The sequence below is a fragment of the Paramormyrops kingsleyae genome, chromosome 17 (genome assembly GCF_048594095.1).
Source record: "Paramormyrops kingsleyae isolate MSU_618 chromosome 17, PKINGS_0.4, whole genome shotgun sequence".
Taxonomy (NCBI): Eukaryota; Metazoa; Chordata; class Actinopteri; order Osteoglossiformes; family Mormyridae; genus Paramormyrops; species Paramormyrops kingsleyae.
This window is the reverse complement of record NC_132813.1, coordinates 25,389,961-25,404,777: the sequence shown is the minus strand read 5'-3', so window position 1 is coordinate 25,404,777 and position 14,817 is coordinate 25,389,961. Positions and strand designations below refer to the sequence as shown.

Genomic DNA, 14,817 nt, shown 5'->3' with positions numbered 1-14,817 from the left:
TACTAGCAGATTATTGTTAAAGATCGAGTTGTGTCTAGTATGTCTGTGTTCTTTATGAGCTTCGGCACCTCTGAGTTTACAAAGTATGCACTGCCTATAGGTTACCAACAAATGCCTTATGCAAAGTTTCAAAGTGCCAACAATGTTGATCTAACCTGTTAATTGCAATTTTGACTAAGGGAACTGGGAGGGCATTGCACCCCCACTCCCCACAAACTCTGGCTATGTGAGAACAGGTGAATCTTGCAGGTCGTGAGCATTAATGTTATTGGTAGTCTACAGTATAATGACTTGTTGAGACACTTCCCAATCACCTTGTGGAAAAGCCTGCATTCCAGGTTTGTTTAAAATATATGATTGCAAGTCCATCTGTCTAGTCAACATTGCCTAGCAAAAAATATGTATGATACTCTAAAAGACTTGCAGAGAAGTACAAGGGCCAGCTACAAAAACATACCATCGAAGCATATCCACAAATAAGCTTTTGTCCATTCTCCATTAAAACAAAATATATGTGATAGATTTCTAATGAAGCACGGCATTAGTGAGTGTCTATGGGCTGTATTTATCAGGGGTTCAAAGGGAAAATTATCGCCAAAAATCAACAAAAAAATGAACATTCTAATTTACAGCTTACACAAGAGATTAGCTACAAACAACAAGGACAGTATTTACAAATCAAAGTATTTTTAACTCTTGGCTTTCTCACTCAGAGTACATTCCTGGCTGACAAAACAACAAGGAATATTAGGAAACTAATGACTTCATCCTGTCTGATGGCTGAACTCACATTTTTAACCCTCTGGAGTCTAGGGGTAGGGAACACACTTTTACTAACTGGGGCATGGTCACACATTTCATTCAATATCATAAACTTAATTCATGGCAAATAAATTATTTCTTATATATTTGTTTTGGCATAAAACTCATCTTAATCTTAGTGTGCTTTGTAAATATGTCAGATTTATGTGAAGTTTGTAATTTGACATCAAAGTATAGACATTGCAAAATGCAGTTTGGAACACTTGCAGAAACATTATAAAAGTACATAGTAAGCAATGGTGGAAGTTTGTTTTGATCCCAGATATCTGATCACCAAAGACTTGGCTACATGAAGATGACTAAATGGTGTAGTTGCAACATTCAGTTGGATAAATAAATAAAAAAAACAAACTCATGTCACTATTTCTGGCTCCTTTCATTGAATATGTAGTAACTTTCATGTGTATGAATGAGCCATTGACACTTGGCCATATCCCTCCCCCCCTTTTATGGCGCTGATGGGGATGTATCTGGATCGCGTTTCACCACTGCATTGTTCATCAAATTACCATGCGAATGCTAATGTGGCTATTTAGAATGTGAATAGCGATCTTTGGGTGACAGTGGTACTACATGCCCCCGATGCAGGTAAGACAGAGTAAGGTGACATGGTTTACTTTTTTACCAATTTAACCTAATTTTAAAAACTTTAATACTTCCGACTATTGATGTTTTGAAAAGAAGACCGATTACGGATTTAGTCAGCATTTTTTTCATGTTTCTATAATAAGATTTCAGCGAGTTATGAAGTGAAATACACAAGAAAGATACTCGGCATCGCCGACGATGCCGTCGACTCCAGAGGGTTAATGGGTAAATGTGGATAATCGCTCTTCTTTTTAAACATACTCAGACACACACATATACAGCTGAGGGCAAAGCTTGGGATCCAACTGCATGGTAAAGCCATTTCTGCGGTGACCCTGGAGCATTTTCTGTGGTAAATTTCAGCAAATTAAAATACCGCACACCTGACACACTGTCCCAATGTCTCCAAAAAGGAAGTTGACATTGTAGGGAACCATCCAATGGCCCAATGGCAGAATCAAATTGGACAGCCGAAGGGTTGGAATGTGTGTAGGTCCTTCCGAGTGGTCCTGCAAAGTTACTTACCCTTTTAGGTAAAACCGAATTATATCTGACTCCAATTTAATTAAAGACCTTTTATTATGTTTTAGTCATGACATTTCTGTTTTTCAGATTACTCCTGGGCTTTGCCTTCTAATGCTGAACTCCCATTAATCCCGGACAGTGGAGTACACTGGATTCACCTTTGCTGATAGGGCGATCTGCAGATCTGTTACATAGGACTCTGTTCAGAAGTTGGGAAATCACAACAATTTAACACAGTGTCAGCCTAGACGACCGTTCAGGCCCAGCAACATATAACTCCTCAGAGGCTCAGCCGACACTTGCCATATCTGAGCTTGTGAGCTGGTCTTTTCCGTAACTCAGTGTGTGCGCGCCTCAGAGGCTGAGCCAGTCTTTTACTGTAACTAAGCATGTGCATGCCTCAGAGGCTGAGCCGGTATTCACCATAACTCAGCTTGGGCAGTTGCATCGGGTCCTGGAGAAACGGGGTCGAGTTAGAGGCTGCAAGATAGTGTTAGATGTAATGAAACTAATATACCCGAGCTAAATGTCAGTTTGACTTTGATTGGGGAAATAACCCCTATCTAGCAGAAACATACAGTAGTTAGCAAAGTCAGACAGCCAAGAAGTAATCAAAACACAGTTTATTCCCAATTAATACAAGACACACCAATTTAACCAAATATAACAATACTCTAATTCTAACATGTGGCCACTAATTCCTAAACTATACCATCAAGTCAAAACAATTACATACCTCAGCTCAGTGGGCACAGAGTAACTGCAGAAAATATCTGATTACAGATGTAGATTCATGCAGCACTATGTGAGAGCTCTGATTATAGAGTGTCTCCCTTTGCTACTCTGGAGCTCTTCCTTAAGTAAGAACATTGGAAATTTACAAACAAGAGGAGGCCATTCGGCCCATCAAGCTCGTTTGGGGAGAACTTAACTAATAGCTCAGAGTTGTTATCTAGCTTTGATTTAAAGGAACCCAGGGTTTTAGCTTGCGCTACACTAGTAGGAAGACTATTCCATACTCTAACTACAAGCTGTGTAAAGAAGTGCTTCCTGAAATTCATTTTAAAATGTTCTCCTGCTAATTTCCACTTATGGCCATGAGTTCTAGTATTTAAACTAATATTGAAACAGCATCCAGACCTGTTAAAATCTTATATACCTGGATCATGTCCCCCCCCCCCATATTCTCCTTTGCTTGATGCTAAACAGATTTAGCTCAGCTAGCCTCTCCTCATAAGACATTCTTCTAAGACCAGGAATCATTCTCGTAGCCCTACGTTGCACCTTTTCCAAGGCAGGAATGTCCTTCTAACACACAATATTCTAGGTGGGGTCTTAGCAAGGAATTATATAATCGTAGCATCACCTCCCTTGACTTAAACTACACACACCTAGAGATGTAACCCAACATTCTATTGGTCTTTTTTTAATGCTTCCCCACACTGGCGAGAGTGGGACATGGAAGCATCAACATACACACTGAGATCTTTCTCGTAATCAGCTACCTTTATTTCAGTGGAACCCATGAAATATCTGTACTTTATATTTCTGCTCCCTGCATGGATTACCTTACATTTATCTATGTAAAATTTAATCTGCCAGGTATCAGCCCAGTTGCTGATTAAATCCAGGTCCCGTTGTAGCCTCTCTGCTGCTAGATCAGTATCTGCTACACCACCTGCCTAGAATATTGTGTGCAGGTTTGGTCACCATACCTTAAGAAGGACATTGCTGCCTTGGAAAAGGTGCAACGAAAAGGTGCAAGTATTCCAAACCAAGTGACAGAATGTCTTTGAAGACTAAATTTCCTGACCAAATATTGTGATTGATTATTTTAGGGACTTGATCTTGTGTGTGTGTCCTGGAGAACTGCTGATCTTATCAATTCTCAGACTCTCAGCCAATCAAATTGCTTTAGGAGGAATGTGGGAATTCCAGGTGATAAGGTTGTCCACTTTGGTGGGTTTAGTCTTATTTTCTATATTTCTCTTATGTGAGAACATAGTGCTTTTAGGTTGAGAGTATTGTACTCGTCGTACTGTGACCATTCAAACGAGACCAAACATGGGTGTATGTGTCCCTAATGTTAGTCTGGGGTAATACCTCCTGTGTTCATGTGAGTTAGTGAGTGTAGGATGCATCTGTGTTTTGAGGCAGCCAGGCCTTGTCGCTGGAATTTGGCTGTGGGGTTCTGGCTGCCCAGTGGGGGTGAAGTGTCCCTTTTGATGTGGTGATCTGGTGATTTGGGTCCAGTGTTGTCAGAGCCCGTGGACCTTTGCCTTAGGACACTGGGTGAAACATTGCAGGTTTGTCAGAGTTCAGAGCGACGGGGCCTGCAAGGCCTATAGCCTTACAACATGATTAAGATCTCCCACATTAAATTTAGCCAAATTACATACCCTGGGGTCACAAGAGCACTAGCCAACATCCCAACTAATAAGCTCAGGGTAAGGCCTACTAGAGGGTACTAAAGGGCCACCAGATGCATTAAACTGTATTAACAGAATGGTAACAGTTTAAGATACAAAGGTAACTTGAAATAACAGGATATAACATGCACACTAAAAGAGGGGAAGAGAAACAGCGACTATAGCTCCCCAACTGCTGCCGTTCCCTGCAAATACCAAAACAGTTTATAAAACCTGCACTCTCTTAGGGCTGGACAATAATTCGATATCAATATATATCGCGATAGAATTTTTTTCGATAACGGTGATACGATTTTTAAACACATTTCCGATATTTCGATATACATTTGAATATTATATATATTCACCGGCTTTTAAAAATTTATCACAAGTGCTAAACAGCGCGTATTCAAATCGCATTCGCATGGTAATTTGCTGAACAACGCAGCTGTGAAACGTGATCAGGTAAAACTTTTTTAGACAGCATAAATAATATTGAAGCATTTGTTTTCAAGCAGACTGTTAAAGGCAAAAGCAACAAAGCATTTTAGACTTTGTAAAGAAACCATAGTAACCACGTGTATGATACTTTTCAGAGCTGTGTCAGAGCGAAATGACTCGTGAATTTAATTTTGACACTGGTTAGCTTTTTGTAAAAACGAACTACAGTACACCCCGCAGGTTTTTTGTGATTTTGTGAGCGATCTTTGTGTTTTCAATGTTGGAGAATATAATTAAAGGTTTGTATCAAGAAACGACGGTGGTTTTTATTGTATACTGGTAAATCTCTGCTGTTAGTTGGTGGTATGCCTTTTGTTAGCCAACATGTATGTCGGGGCCGGCTCTACGCTGGGGCAACGCCCCCTTAAGCAAACGTCCTGCCCCCTTAAATCAAATTTTTAGAAGTTGAGGAAGAAAATAATAATTACCCACAAACTGAATATGGACAAGATTTACTACAGTAGCTGAAAAATCCACTGAAAAAGGCACAAACGAGATGATAAGTTTCACTTCTTGTTCGCTCTTTCCCTCCGTGTTCTGTTTGTGCGCGGGCTCACGCAGCACTCGGCAGATCCCCCACTCACCCTCCCCCCAGCTAAACATCCAATCACTGTTAGTATGCAAATGAGCCAGTTTCTCAGTAGGCAGGGCAGAGCGAAATGAGCTGCGTGATTGCGGAAGGTTTAGAGGAAACAGCAGTCTCTCTCGTCAAAATCATAGCGACTAGTGAGATCATGGTTCGAATTATTTTTGTCTATTTGGGGGGGTCTTGATCGGGGGGTACTGTACCCCCCCCAAATAGACAAAAATAGCAGTTTGGGGGGGGGGGGTATTAACATTTTTCTTGTTTTTTTTTTTTTTTTTTTAAGAAAGATAACCTCACCTTGTAGGAAAATTTTATGTAAAACGATTTTAGACACCCCTAGTGTGGATCGTACCATTTGAACCACCTTGGCGCTAGAAGCAGCTTAGCCAGTCGGTTACGTCATTCATTCTCATTGAGCGACTTGTTCGTTGTGATTTCAAGATTCTTTATTCGTCACATACATAGTTATAACAAGTACAACATGTAGTGAAATGAACCCTGACCGATCCTATTTTTCAGTTTTATATTTCAAGACTCGGTGAATTGATTTTTTCTTTTTCATAACTTAGCCTACCCTTTTTAGTTTTGGTGATATTGGCAATAGTGAAAAGTGTTTTGTTGGGTTCAAATATGTTTGATATAGGCCATCCAATTAAGGTAAATGTCTTGTTTTTAATCTGATGAGGAATATTTTATTTTATTTTTTGTTTTAATTTTCAGTTTTCCCCCTGAGGGATTGCCACCTTACTGTGGTCAGGGGCTTTGCGTGCCTCAGTGACCCTAGGAGCTACACCAGCAGAAGCTTAGCCTTCAGGTGGGACACCCAAGTTGGACAGGTCTTAGGGCAGAGGCCTGACAAAGTGCAATCCAATTACATGACAAAAACAATTATCCAGAGCACCACCCCACCCCTTTCCCGCCTTTGTCGCCACCATGTGCCCCCTTCACATTTCTGTCTGCCCCCTCATATATGCATGTCTAGAACCGGCCCCGATGTATGTACATATTTATAGCATGCCGATCGCGTCAAATAAATCGCGGCAATGCCAAAAACCCGTGCATGTACATTCTCAGTTATTAACGCACATAAATACATTTCAAGCAGATGCTAATATATTGCTGCCATATTGGTTTTCGGTTATCTCGATCATCGGTTATCTCGACGCTTTTTGGCAACCCCCTAGGCCGGCGACATAACCGGGTTCGACTGTATATCAATAATCAGCCTGTTCTAGTTTAAATGGAAATATATTATTGTTAATAAGCTGAGTCTGAGAGTTTTATTTATTTGATAGTTTATTTCACATTTCTTGTTTGTAAAGGCCAAATACAAATAAAAAGTGAACCTTTTTTTTTGTACTGTTTTTATTAAAAAAAAAATTATATAATTTTAATAGGAGGAGCCTGGAGGTATTATAGACTTTGCAAATTCAGTTTGCAGACATCCATTGTGCGTGTCCTCGGCAGTTTTTTCCTGAGGCTTTTTAATATTGTCCATATCGATATCGGAATTATATCGTATCGACCAAAATTAAGAAATATATCGTGATATAAATTTTTGCCATATCATCCAGTCCTACACTCTCTATTCCTTGTAATAAACGTAAAAACAGGGACATGTACGTCATACAAGGGCAGCCTCTATATAATCCCAGAGGATCCCAGACTCACACCAGCCGATAAGGTTTTCACCTTCGATCGTCTTCTATATAATAAAAATCACGTACATCAATAGTTAAAACTCCGTTATGCTCAACAATAATTCAGCATTACTCAGAAAAGATAAAACCCCTACGTTGTACTTGTGACCGATCTTAGTCTGGATGTGTGACTTCTCCCGCTTGTGCCCGTAGGCAAACATTTTCATATCCCACCATCAATACACTCAAACTTCACGGTGAACGTTCTTCTTAAATCCTAAATTATCCGGAGGAATAATGCACTCCGCAAGTTTAAATGCCACAATCCCTCCTCCCAATTGACCGTTAACAAGACCAAACGGTAGTTCACTCCAGATCGTGAGACAATGAGGGCATAAATATGGTGGAATACCGCACCCAAATGTCAAAGTAAAAGTCCCCTTCACATCTATGTTAGAGCTACTCGTACCGGTTACATTTAGAAAATCATCTCGCACCCTACAGGTTTACAATCACTGAGCTGTACAAGGTTCCTGTGAAGTCTGCAAAAAGATCCACGGAATAAGTTTAGATGGCAGATGGCTGTGTTCAAAAGATGTTGGCTGCAGCATCTGTTTTCACCATTGGCTGCCCTCTGTCTTGCGGTTTTGCTGCCCTCTGCAGTAGTTACAATTTTGTTCTGATCAAGTGCACATTTCTAAATCATTTTTGAGTTATTATGTTGATAAAATCAAGCGGCTGAGCTGGCCTTCTCTTTTCTATCACTGTGTGGCACTGCTTCAGTTTTGATGAGATTCCAGTTCGTCACCTCAACAATACAAAAATTATGAGTTATTGTCAAGTGCCCTTTTTTGCTATCAGTGGTTCTGCTTCATTTTTGGAGCAGTCTCGGCTTAATCAGTTTTAGTTCCTCACCCATACAATGCCTGTGCAAAGTTTGAAAAAGATCTATAAAATGGTTTTTAAGTTATTGCCTTAACAGGATCAAGTAAAATCTGCCTTTTTGTTACTGTCACTGTGGGTCACATCCCATACCCTGCCTGACCATCCTCTCTCTTCTCTCACATGGTCTTGATGGGCCACACCTGATGCTTGTTGCCCTGCATTAGTTTCTGTATTTAACTACCCGTTTGTCTTGTCCTTGCTAGTCCAATTATTTGTGGAAGTAAGAAATCTGTACTCATTTCACCTTCTCTAAATTCTGCTCAGCACCAGGCATGAAGTAAATTTACCTGACACAACTTGGGTAAGATTAAATTTCTTTCATTAAGGCAGGGCACCCTGGAGTTGACAGCAAAGAAAGAGAGTATCCCCGTTCCTAAGAAGTGAATCTCTGAACAAAGAAAATGCTCAAGTTTTATACATTTCTGCAACTCACTTTAAAAGAAATTCTTCTACCCCATTGGTTAAGACAGGGGCTCTTGTGAGCGGGCAGAGTGCATGATGACCTTGTACATCTCTGCATCCCTTTAGGCTCATGGCCAGTCAGCCAATCACCATCAGTGGCATCCTATCTTTGCTATTCCCTCATATCATGTCCACATGTTAAACAATACTATGTAATCAAGCAATGTATTTGGTTCATGAAGCTGTTTCATTACAACGCATTCATCAGGCCATATGATCCTCAAATATATAGTAAATAGAGTAAATATAGCCTGTTTGTCTCCAGTCAATATTTCTGACTGCTTCCCCATTATCTTCCTCTTCCGCACTGAGCAGCCAAAATAGTACAGTGGTACCTCAGAACTTAATCCGTTCAGAACTGCGGATCGAATCCTAAAAAGTTTGAGTTTTGATCAAATTTTCCCCATAAGAAATAATGGAAAACCAATTAATTGGTTCCTGGTCCCAAAAAATTACACCTAAATATGTTTTTTTCAGCATTTAAATGCAAAATGAACCGGATAAACAAGAACGTATACTGTACATTGATATGACATTGATAACAATCTCACTATTCACCTCTCTCTGACATACAAATTAACATTGTGCCATCTGCTAGCCCATGTCCTTCTAATCTTCTTGTTTTAATCCCTCGTGGTCCTGTTTATTTTCAGCTCAAGTTTGTTCAGTTTAAGTTTAGTTCAATAAAAAAAATAAAAAAATGTTTCTGTTTTGCCCAACACCTTCCTTCATCCTTCATGTCATGACACTATGTGGTGCTAATTCCATTTTGGGGCAGTCTCAAAATTTAAACTGGTGCAAAGTTTGAAAAAGCTCCCTGAAATGGTTTTGGATGTATCACTCTACATACCATGGCTTCTGCGGCAATGGCAGAAACCATATGTATTCCCCAAATTTCAGAGAATATAAAAAGAAAGTGGTTGTATTATCTTGTCTTAACTTGAACAAGTGTGTTGTGAAAAACAATATTTTCTTTTGCATAGGTGAAAAGGGAGAATCTATTTTTGATAAAGGAATAGCAGGAGAGAGAGGAAACCCTGGAGACAATGGTGCATGTGGTAAGTGTCTTGTGAACAATTAATTGTCTTATAAGTAATTTCAGTAATATGCATAACATTGTGGGTTATGTCACTTTTCATCTAACCTAAGCACTGATATATATATATATAAATTTATATTTTAAAACAGAGGAACACTAATGTCCAAAATTATTTAGGATACATTCCTCATTGGTCTGGGCAATATAAACGATTATCATATAAAGTTTAAATTATAAAAAAAGAATGTTCAGTAAACTGTCCATAAGGAACATTGATTGATAGCACACATCAACCTATCATAACAGAGAAATTAACACAATTTCAGTCAATCATATGGTAGTTTTTTAAACATGGACAACCTATGCCCAAAAAAAAAAAAAAACTCATTGACGTTGATCGGCTTAGCGGAGCACACCACATGCTACTGTTTTGGTGATAGGGAGATAGTAAGAGAAGAGCGCTCCTTCACAGGAAATTTAAAGGATGCCACCTGAGTCTTTAACAATGCAACCAACCAACCAACCTATCTATCTACAGTATCTATCTATCTATCTATCTATCTATCTTCTAGTAAAAAATGTAATTACTTCAATCATGTCACAAATAGAGTTGAAATGGTAGGAAAATTTAATTCATGCTGCGCCTGAGCTCCTGCCTCTGGCAGATTATTGGTGATTTTGGTTGATGCTGGACAGTATTTAACATGAGTTTTTCGAAGCATGGTAATCAGTCGTAGTTTTAATGATAATTAAAATTTTAAATGATAATACTAACCATCTGAAAATTTACTGTTGTTTACTGCTTCATACTGATTCATGATGATTGATATTAACTGATATAGAAAAGAATTGTGACAGAATATTTTGCTATATCTCCCAGCCCTTGAAAGACATTTTAAGAGGATAACTGACTCAAAAATGTGTTGAAAACCCCACAGGGATGCAGGCCCGTGTTGAGCTGGCAAGATGTCTTTTGTGTAGGAATGAATCAGTATTGTCAGAAATTTGAATATTTAAAAACGTATATAAAAAAAATAAATATTAGAATCGAGTACTAAATGAGCTGTTTTAAAATATTATTTAGCAGCAGCATAATTATTTGTGATTTATCCATTGTCAAATAAGTTAGCGGTTTATTCATTTTGAAATTTACTGCCATTGTTTTTGCATGAACTCTACACGTGATACCCGAAGCAATCATAGTTATTTTTGATCTTGTTCACTCATATATAGTGTGTTTTTGAAATTCATGTTCTGTGAAATTAGTTTTTAATAAAAAAAAGAGTGTGTTTTCTGTGTATAAGTAGGGACCTATGGTGAATTAATCAGAATGTGAAATATTGGCTTGCCTTTTCCATTACTCTATTGATGGATAATACCAAGTTCAATTTAGCTATAGTTTATTACTTTCAACTCCTTTTTGACTTTATAGATATTTAATGCAAAGATTTCAAATATCAGGTACTTGAAGCACTCATCTATAATATATTATAGATACTTTGCATTATAATGATCAGTATAAGAATTTAGGATGCTTTGTAATGCATTATGATGAGAGCTTCATTGGAGCTTATGACGTATTATAATCAACACTATAATGCCTTAAGACTGTCAATAGAAGATGCTGTAATGTCAAAAATGAATTCTTATACCAACCATTATAATGCATATAAAGTTTTGTAGTAATGAATTATGTGTCTTTTGTGTATGGAAATACATTAATGGAGTAGCCTACAAAGCAGAGAAGTGTTGTTAGGATTGTGTTGCTAAAAATAAAGAAATCATCATTCAGCATAATTGTATAATACCCAGGCTATTAAACGTTATTGAATGCTACTGCATTTGAACTATCTTTTCTATATCTTCAGTTTATTTTCAGTTTCAATTTAATTTGTTCAATTTAATTTTGTGTGAACTTGAATTTCTTTGTGAACAGTTTAAATTTTATTCAAATCCTTGGGAAGGAGGGGGTCTGAATGCTGCTGTGCTGTTGTGTGTGCTACTCTACACAACACTGCAGTAATTATTTTGTTAATTTATTTTTAACCACCTTCTCAATAAGGTGCTATAACTCTACTTTTGACGAGTGTTGCTTCCGTTTATTATTGCTACTTGCCATTGTTCTTTTTTACAAGGAAGCTACATCATGTTTTGAGCCTATTAATATATTTTCAACTAAAGTTAATTTATTTTCGTCTTAGTTTTGTGTGCTTTCACATTTTTTGATAGATATTTTAGTTTATTATTTTTACATTTGCATAGCCTGATTTGACGATAATGTAACATACATTTCACTATTGAAATATGTATGATTGATAATCCTGTTATCGACCAGTCTGTGCGTTTCTCACAAGGATGTTGGGAAGGAGCCAACAAAAGGTAAAGATTTCTCATTGAATCTGGTATAAGAAAGGGTTTTAGAAAAAACTCTCAAATCTCACTCATTCTTTACCTACATTATTCTTAATCTTGTTCATTATTTGCTAAGATCTTTCGTTATTCGGGAAATACACCCCTGGTCATTATATTCTGGATCACTGTTACACCGCAGTTAAAGATGCTTATCAAACTGTGGCATGAGCATGTCTCAGGCATTCTGATCACAGTCTCATTCACTTGATTCCAACTTAGACAGAAATTAAAAATCAACAAACAGTTCAATTCAGCAATTCAACAGTGGATTAGTCATGCCATCGGAAACCTACAAAGCTGCTTTTACATCCCAAACTGGAACATTTTCAAAGACTCAGATGGGCTAGATTAATACACACATGTTGTGCCATTGTACATCAGCTTCTGCAGAAACTTCTGCATCCCAGTAAAACACTGGGTGAGGTACAATAATAACAAGGCATGATGTTAGGCAGAACTCAGACAGCTCTGGGGAGACAACGACACTGGATTTAGGAGTCTGCAGAAGCATACAGGGGATTGTTAAGTATAAGGTGAGGAATCCCAACCCTCTCACAGATAATGGCCAGCTCTCCAACCAAATGAACGAGTTCCATTGCAGATTTCAGATGACAAAGGATAATTCCCAGCCTTTATTTCCCAATCATTCTCCCCCCAAAATTCATGACTGCAACTCAAAAAGTCAGCTCCACTTCTCCACCTTCAATTTCCCTCTGGCCCCCCAACCCCCTTCACCATCTGTAAACAGGATGTCTGCAGAAAAGGTGAAAAAGGCTTCCAGCCCCAACCTGGTATCAAAAGCTACCCCAAGCTGCTGTGACCAACATTTTCAATAAATAACCAGATTTATGCTCTGTTTCCACATGTTTCACATCCCAGTCCCCCAGAAGACTACAGTCAAAGGTCTAAATGACTCCAGACCTATTACCTTGACTTTTGCAGTTATGAAAGCCTTTTAGCACCTTGTCTTGATCTACCTGAAAGCCATAACAAGCACTCTGCTTGACCCCTTGCAGTTTGTATACAGGACCACCAAGTCTGTGAATGATGTTGTTAACCTGGTCTTGCACTCAATACTAGACCTATTCAAGAGTACTGTTTGTGGATGTCAGCTCAGCTTTTAATACTATTTTTCCTGAGCTGCTGCAGGTCAGCTGATCTCCCAGCTGTCCGTACAGTATTCCACCTATCATTTAGTCACAGATTTCCTTACAGACAGAAGAAAGTAGGTACAGCTGCAGAGACATACTGTACATCTGACCCCCTCAGCACTGGTGCTCCCCAAGGCTATATTTTGTCACCCCTTCTATTCAGTCTGTATACCAATGACTGCACCCCTAAAGACTTCAGTGAAAATCCTACAGTTTTCCTATGACACAATTGTGGTCATTCTCATAACTAATGGTAATAAATCTTGTTACAGAAACCAAATCATGCAGTTAATGTCTTGGTGCAGGCAAAATTATCTGGTGCTCAGAACTCAGAAGACTAAAACGTTGGTTGTGAATTTCAAAAGGCAGCCCCCCTTCAGCATCAATGGCTCTATGGCCTCCACTGCGGAGTCACTTAACTTTCTTGGTACCACCATACCCAGAAACCAGAAGTGGGAATGTAATACAGACTCTACCCCAATCGCAAACTATACCCTCGACACTCTGCCTTCATTTCGAGTCACACTCCCTCTGAGGCATCCTCACAACACGCCCTATGCACTTAAACTGAAGGAAATTGTCACAAGAAAGATTTGAGACAGACTTGCCCTCGCAGCGCCTTTTTACAGTCTTCTTTACCGGAAAGAGGAAATGCATTACGTAGTGATCTGACAAAATGAAGAAGCTGTATTGTATTTTCTTTAATGACATATCAGTTATTTAAAAAAAGCACAAAGCTTATCTAATGCAAGAGGATGAAGGCTATGTCATCTTATTGCACTGACTGAGCAATTTGAAGTATGTACACGTGTCATATTGACGATTGTACAATTTCTATCATAGCTAACTTAGTGTACACACATAAAACATTACGCATTACTTCTGTACCAAATACCAGATCAGATCTGTAGAGGGAAAAAACTGGCAAATATGAAACATAAATTGTTATTGCTGTTGTGATGTTGATCGAGTTTGCATACGAACGTTTCTTCGCGTGGTTTCTAGTTTGTGAAGTACACAAAATCTCTCTTAATCGAATCACGATAAAATCTATCTCTACTGACCAGCTACAAATAGTTGCTTTCCTAATTTTCTGCAGCGATGAATTATAACATGTAACATAGACTTTCTATGTGTTTCACAGTGCTGTTAGAATCCAATTATTACATTATCAAGAACATGACATTGTGTATTTTTTTCTTTTTTCGCGCAGTTCTGTTTCCTGTGCACTAGGAATTGTGGGATATGGAAGTGGTAGTGGAATCACACAAGCCACCATCGTTGCTGACTTGCTTCAGAAGGGCATAATCGACCACTGCCCTTTAGCCCTTGCTGCTTTTAGACACACTTCAACATGGCGATGGGTCTCGGGAATGCGCAAACAAAGGCGGAGTGGTGAGGCAGAGTGTGTAGGGACCGGTTTGGGATTGGGTCTCTATCACCAGAAAAGCACAACAGAAACTTTAATTTCTAAGACAGCTGAAGAAATTCAGTATACCTGAGGTTTTAATGATTCAGTTTTATAATGCGATCATTGAATCCATCCTCACCTCCTTCATAACAGTCTGCTTCAGCTCTTCCACCTCAATTGAAAGAGGGAGACTACAAAAGGTGAAAAGGACTGCAGAAAAAAACATTGGCAACATTGTGACCTCTGTACAGGACAGTTATTACAGCAGGGTCCTAAAGTATGCCACAAGAATAATGCAGGATATTTCCCACTTCCAGCCCCTTCCTT

General features: G+C 38.7%; 1 protein-coding gene across 4 annotated transcripts in view; it reads left to right on the top strand.

The window, feature by feature from the left end:
- The window catches only part of col4a4 (collagen, type IV, alpha 4), a 113,764-nt gene that overhangs the window by 77,104 nt on the left and 21,843 nt on the right, over positions 1-14,817 (top strand). For all 4 annotated transcript variants that reach the window (XM_072701759.1, XM_072701758.1, XM_072701756.1 and 1 more), the window contains exon 34: positions 9,461-9,535. In XM_072701759.1, coding sequence (XP_072557860.1) covers positions 9,461-9,535 — 75 coding nt within the window. The remainder of the gene's footprint in view (positions 1-9,460; positions 9,536-14,817) is intronic.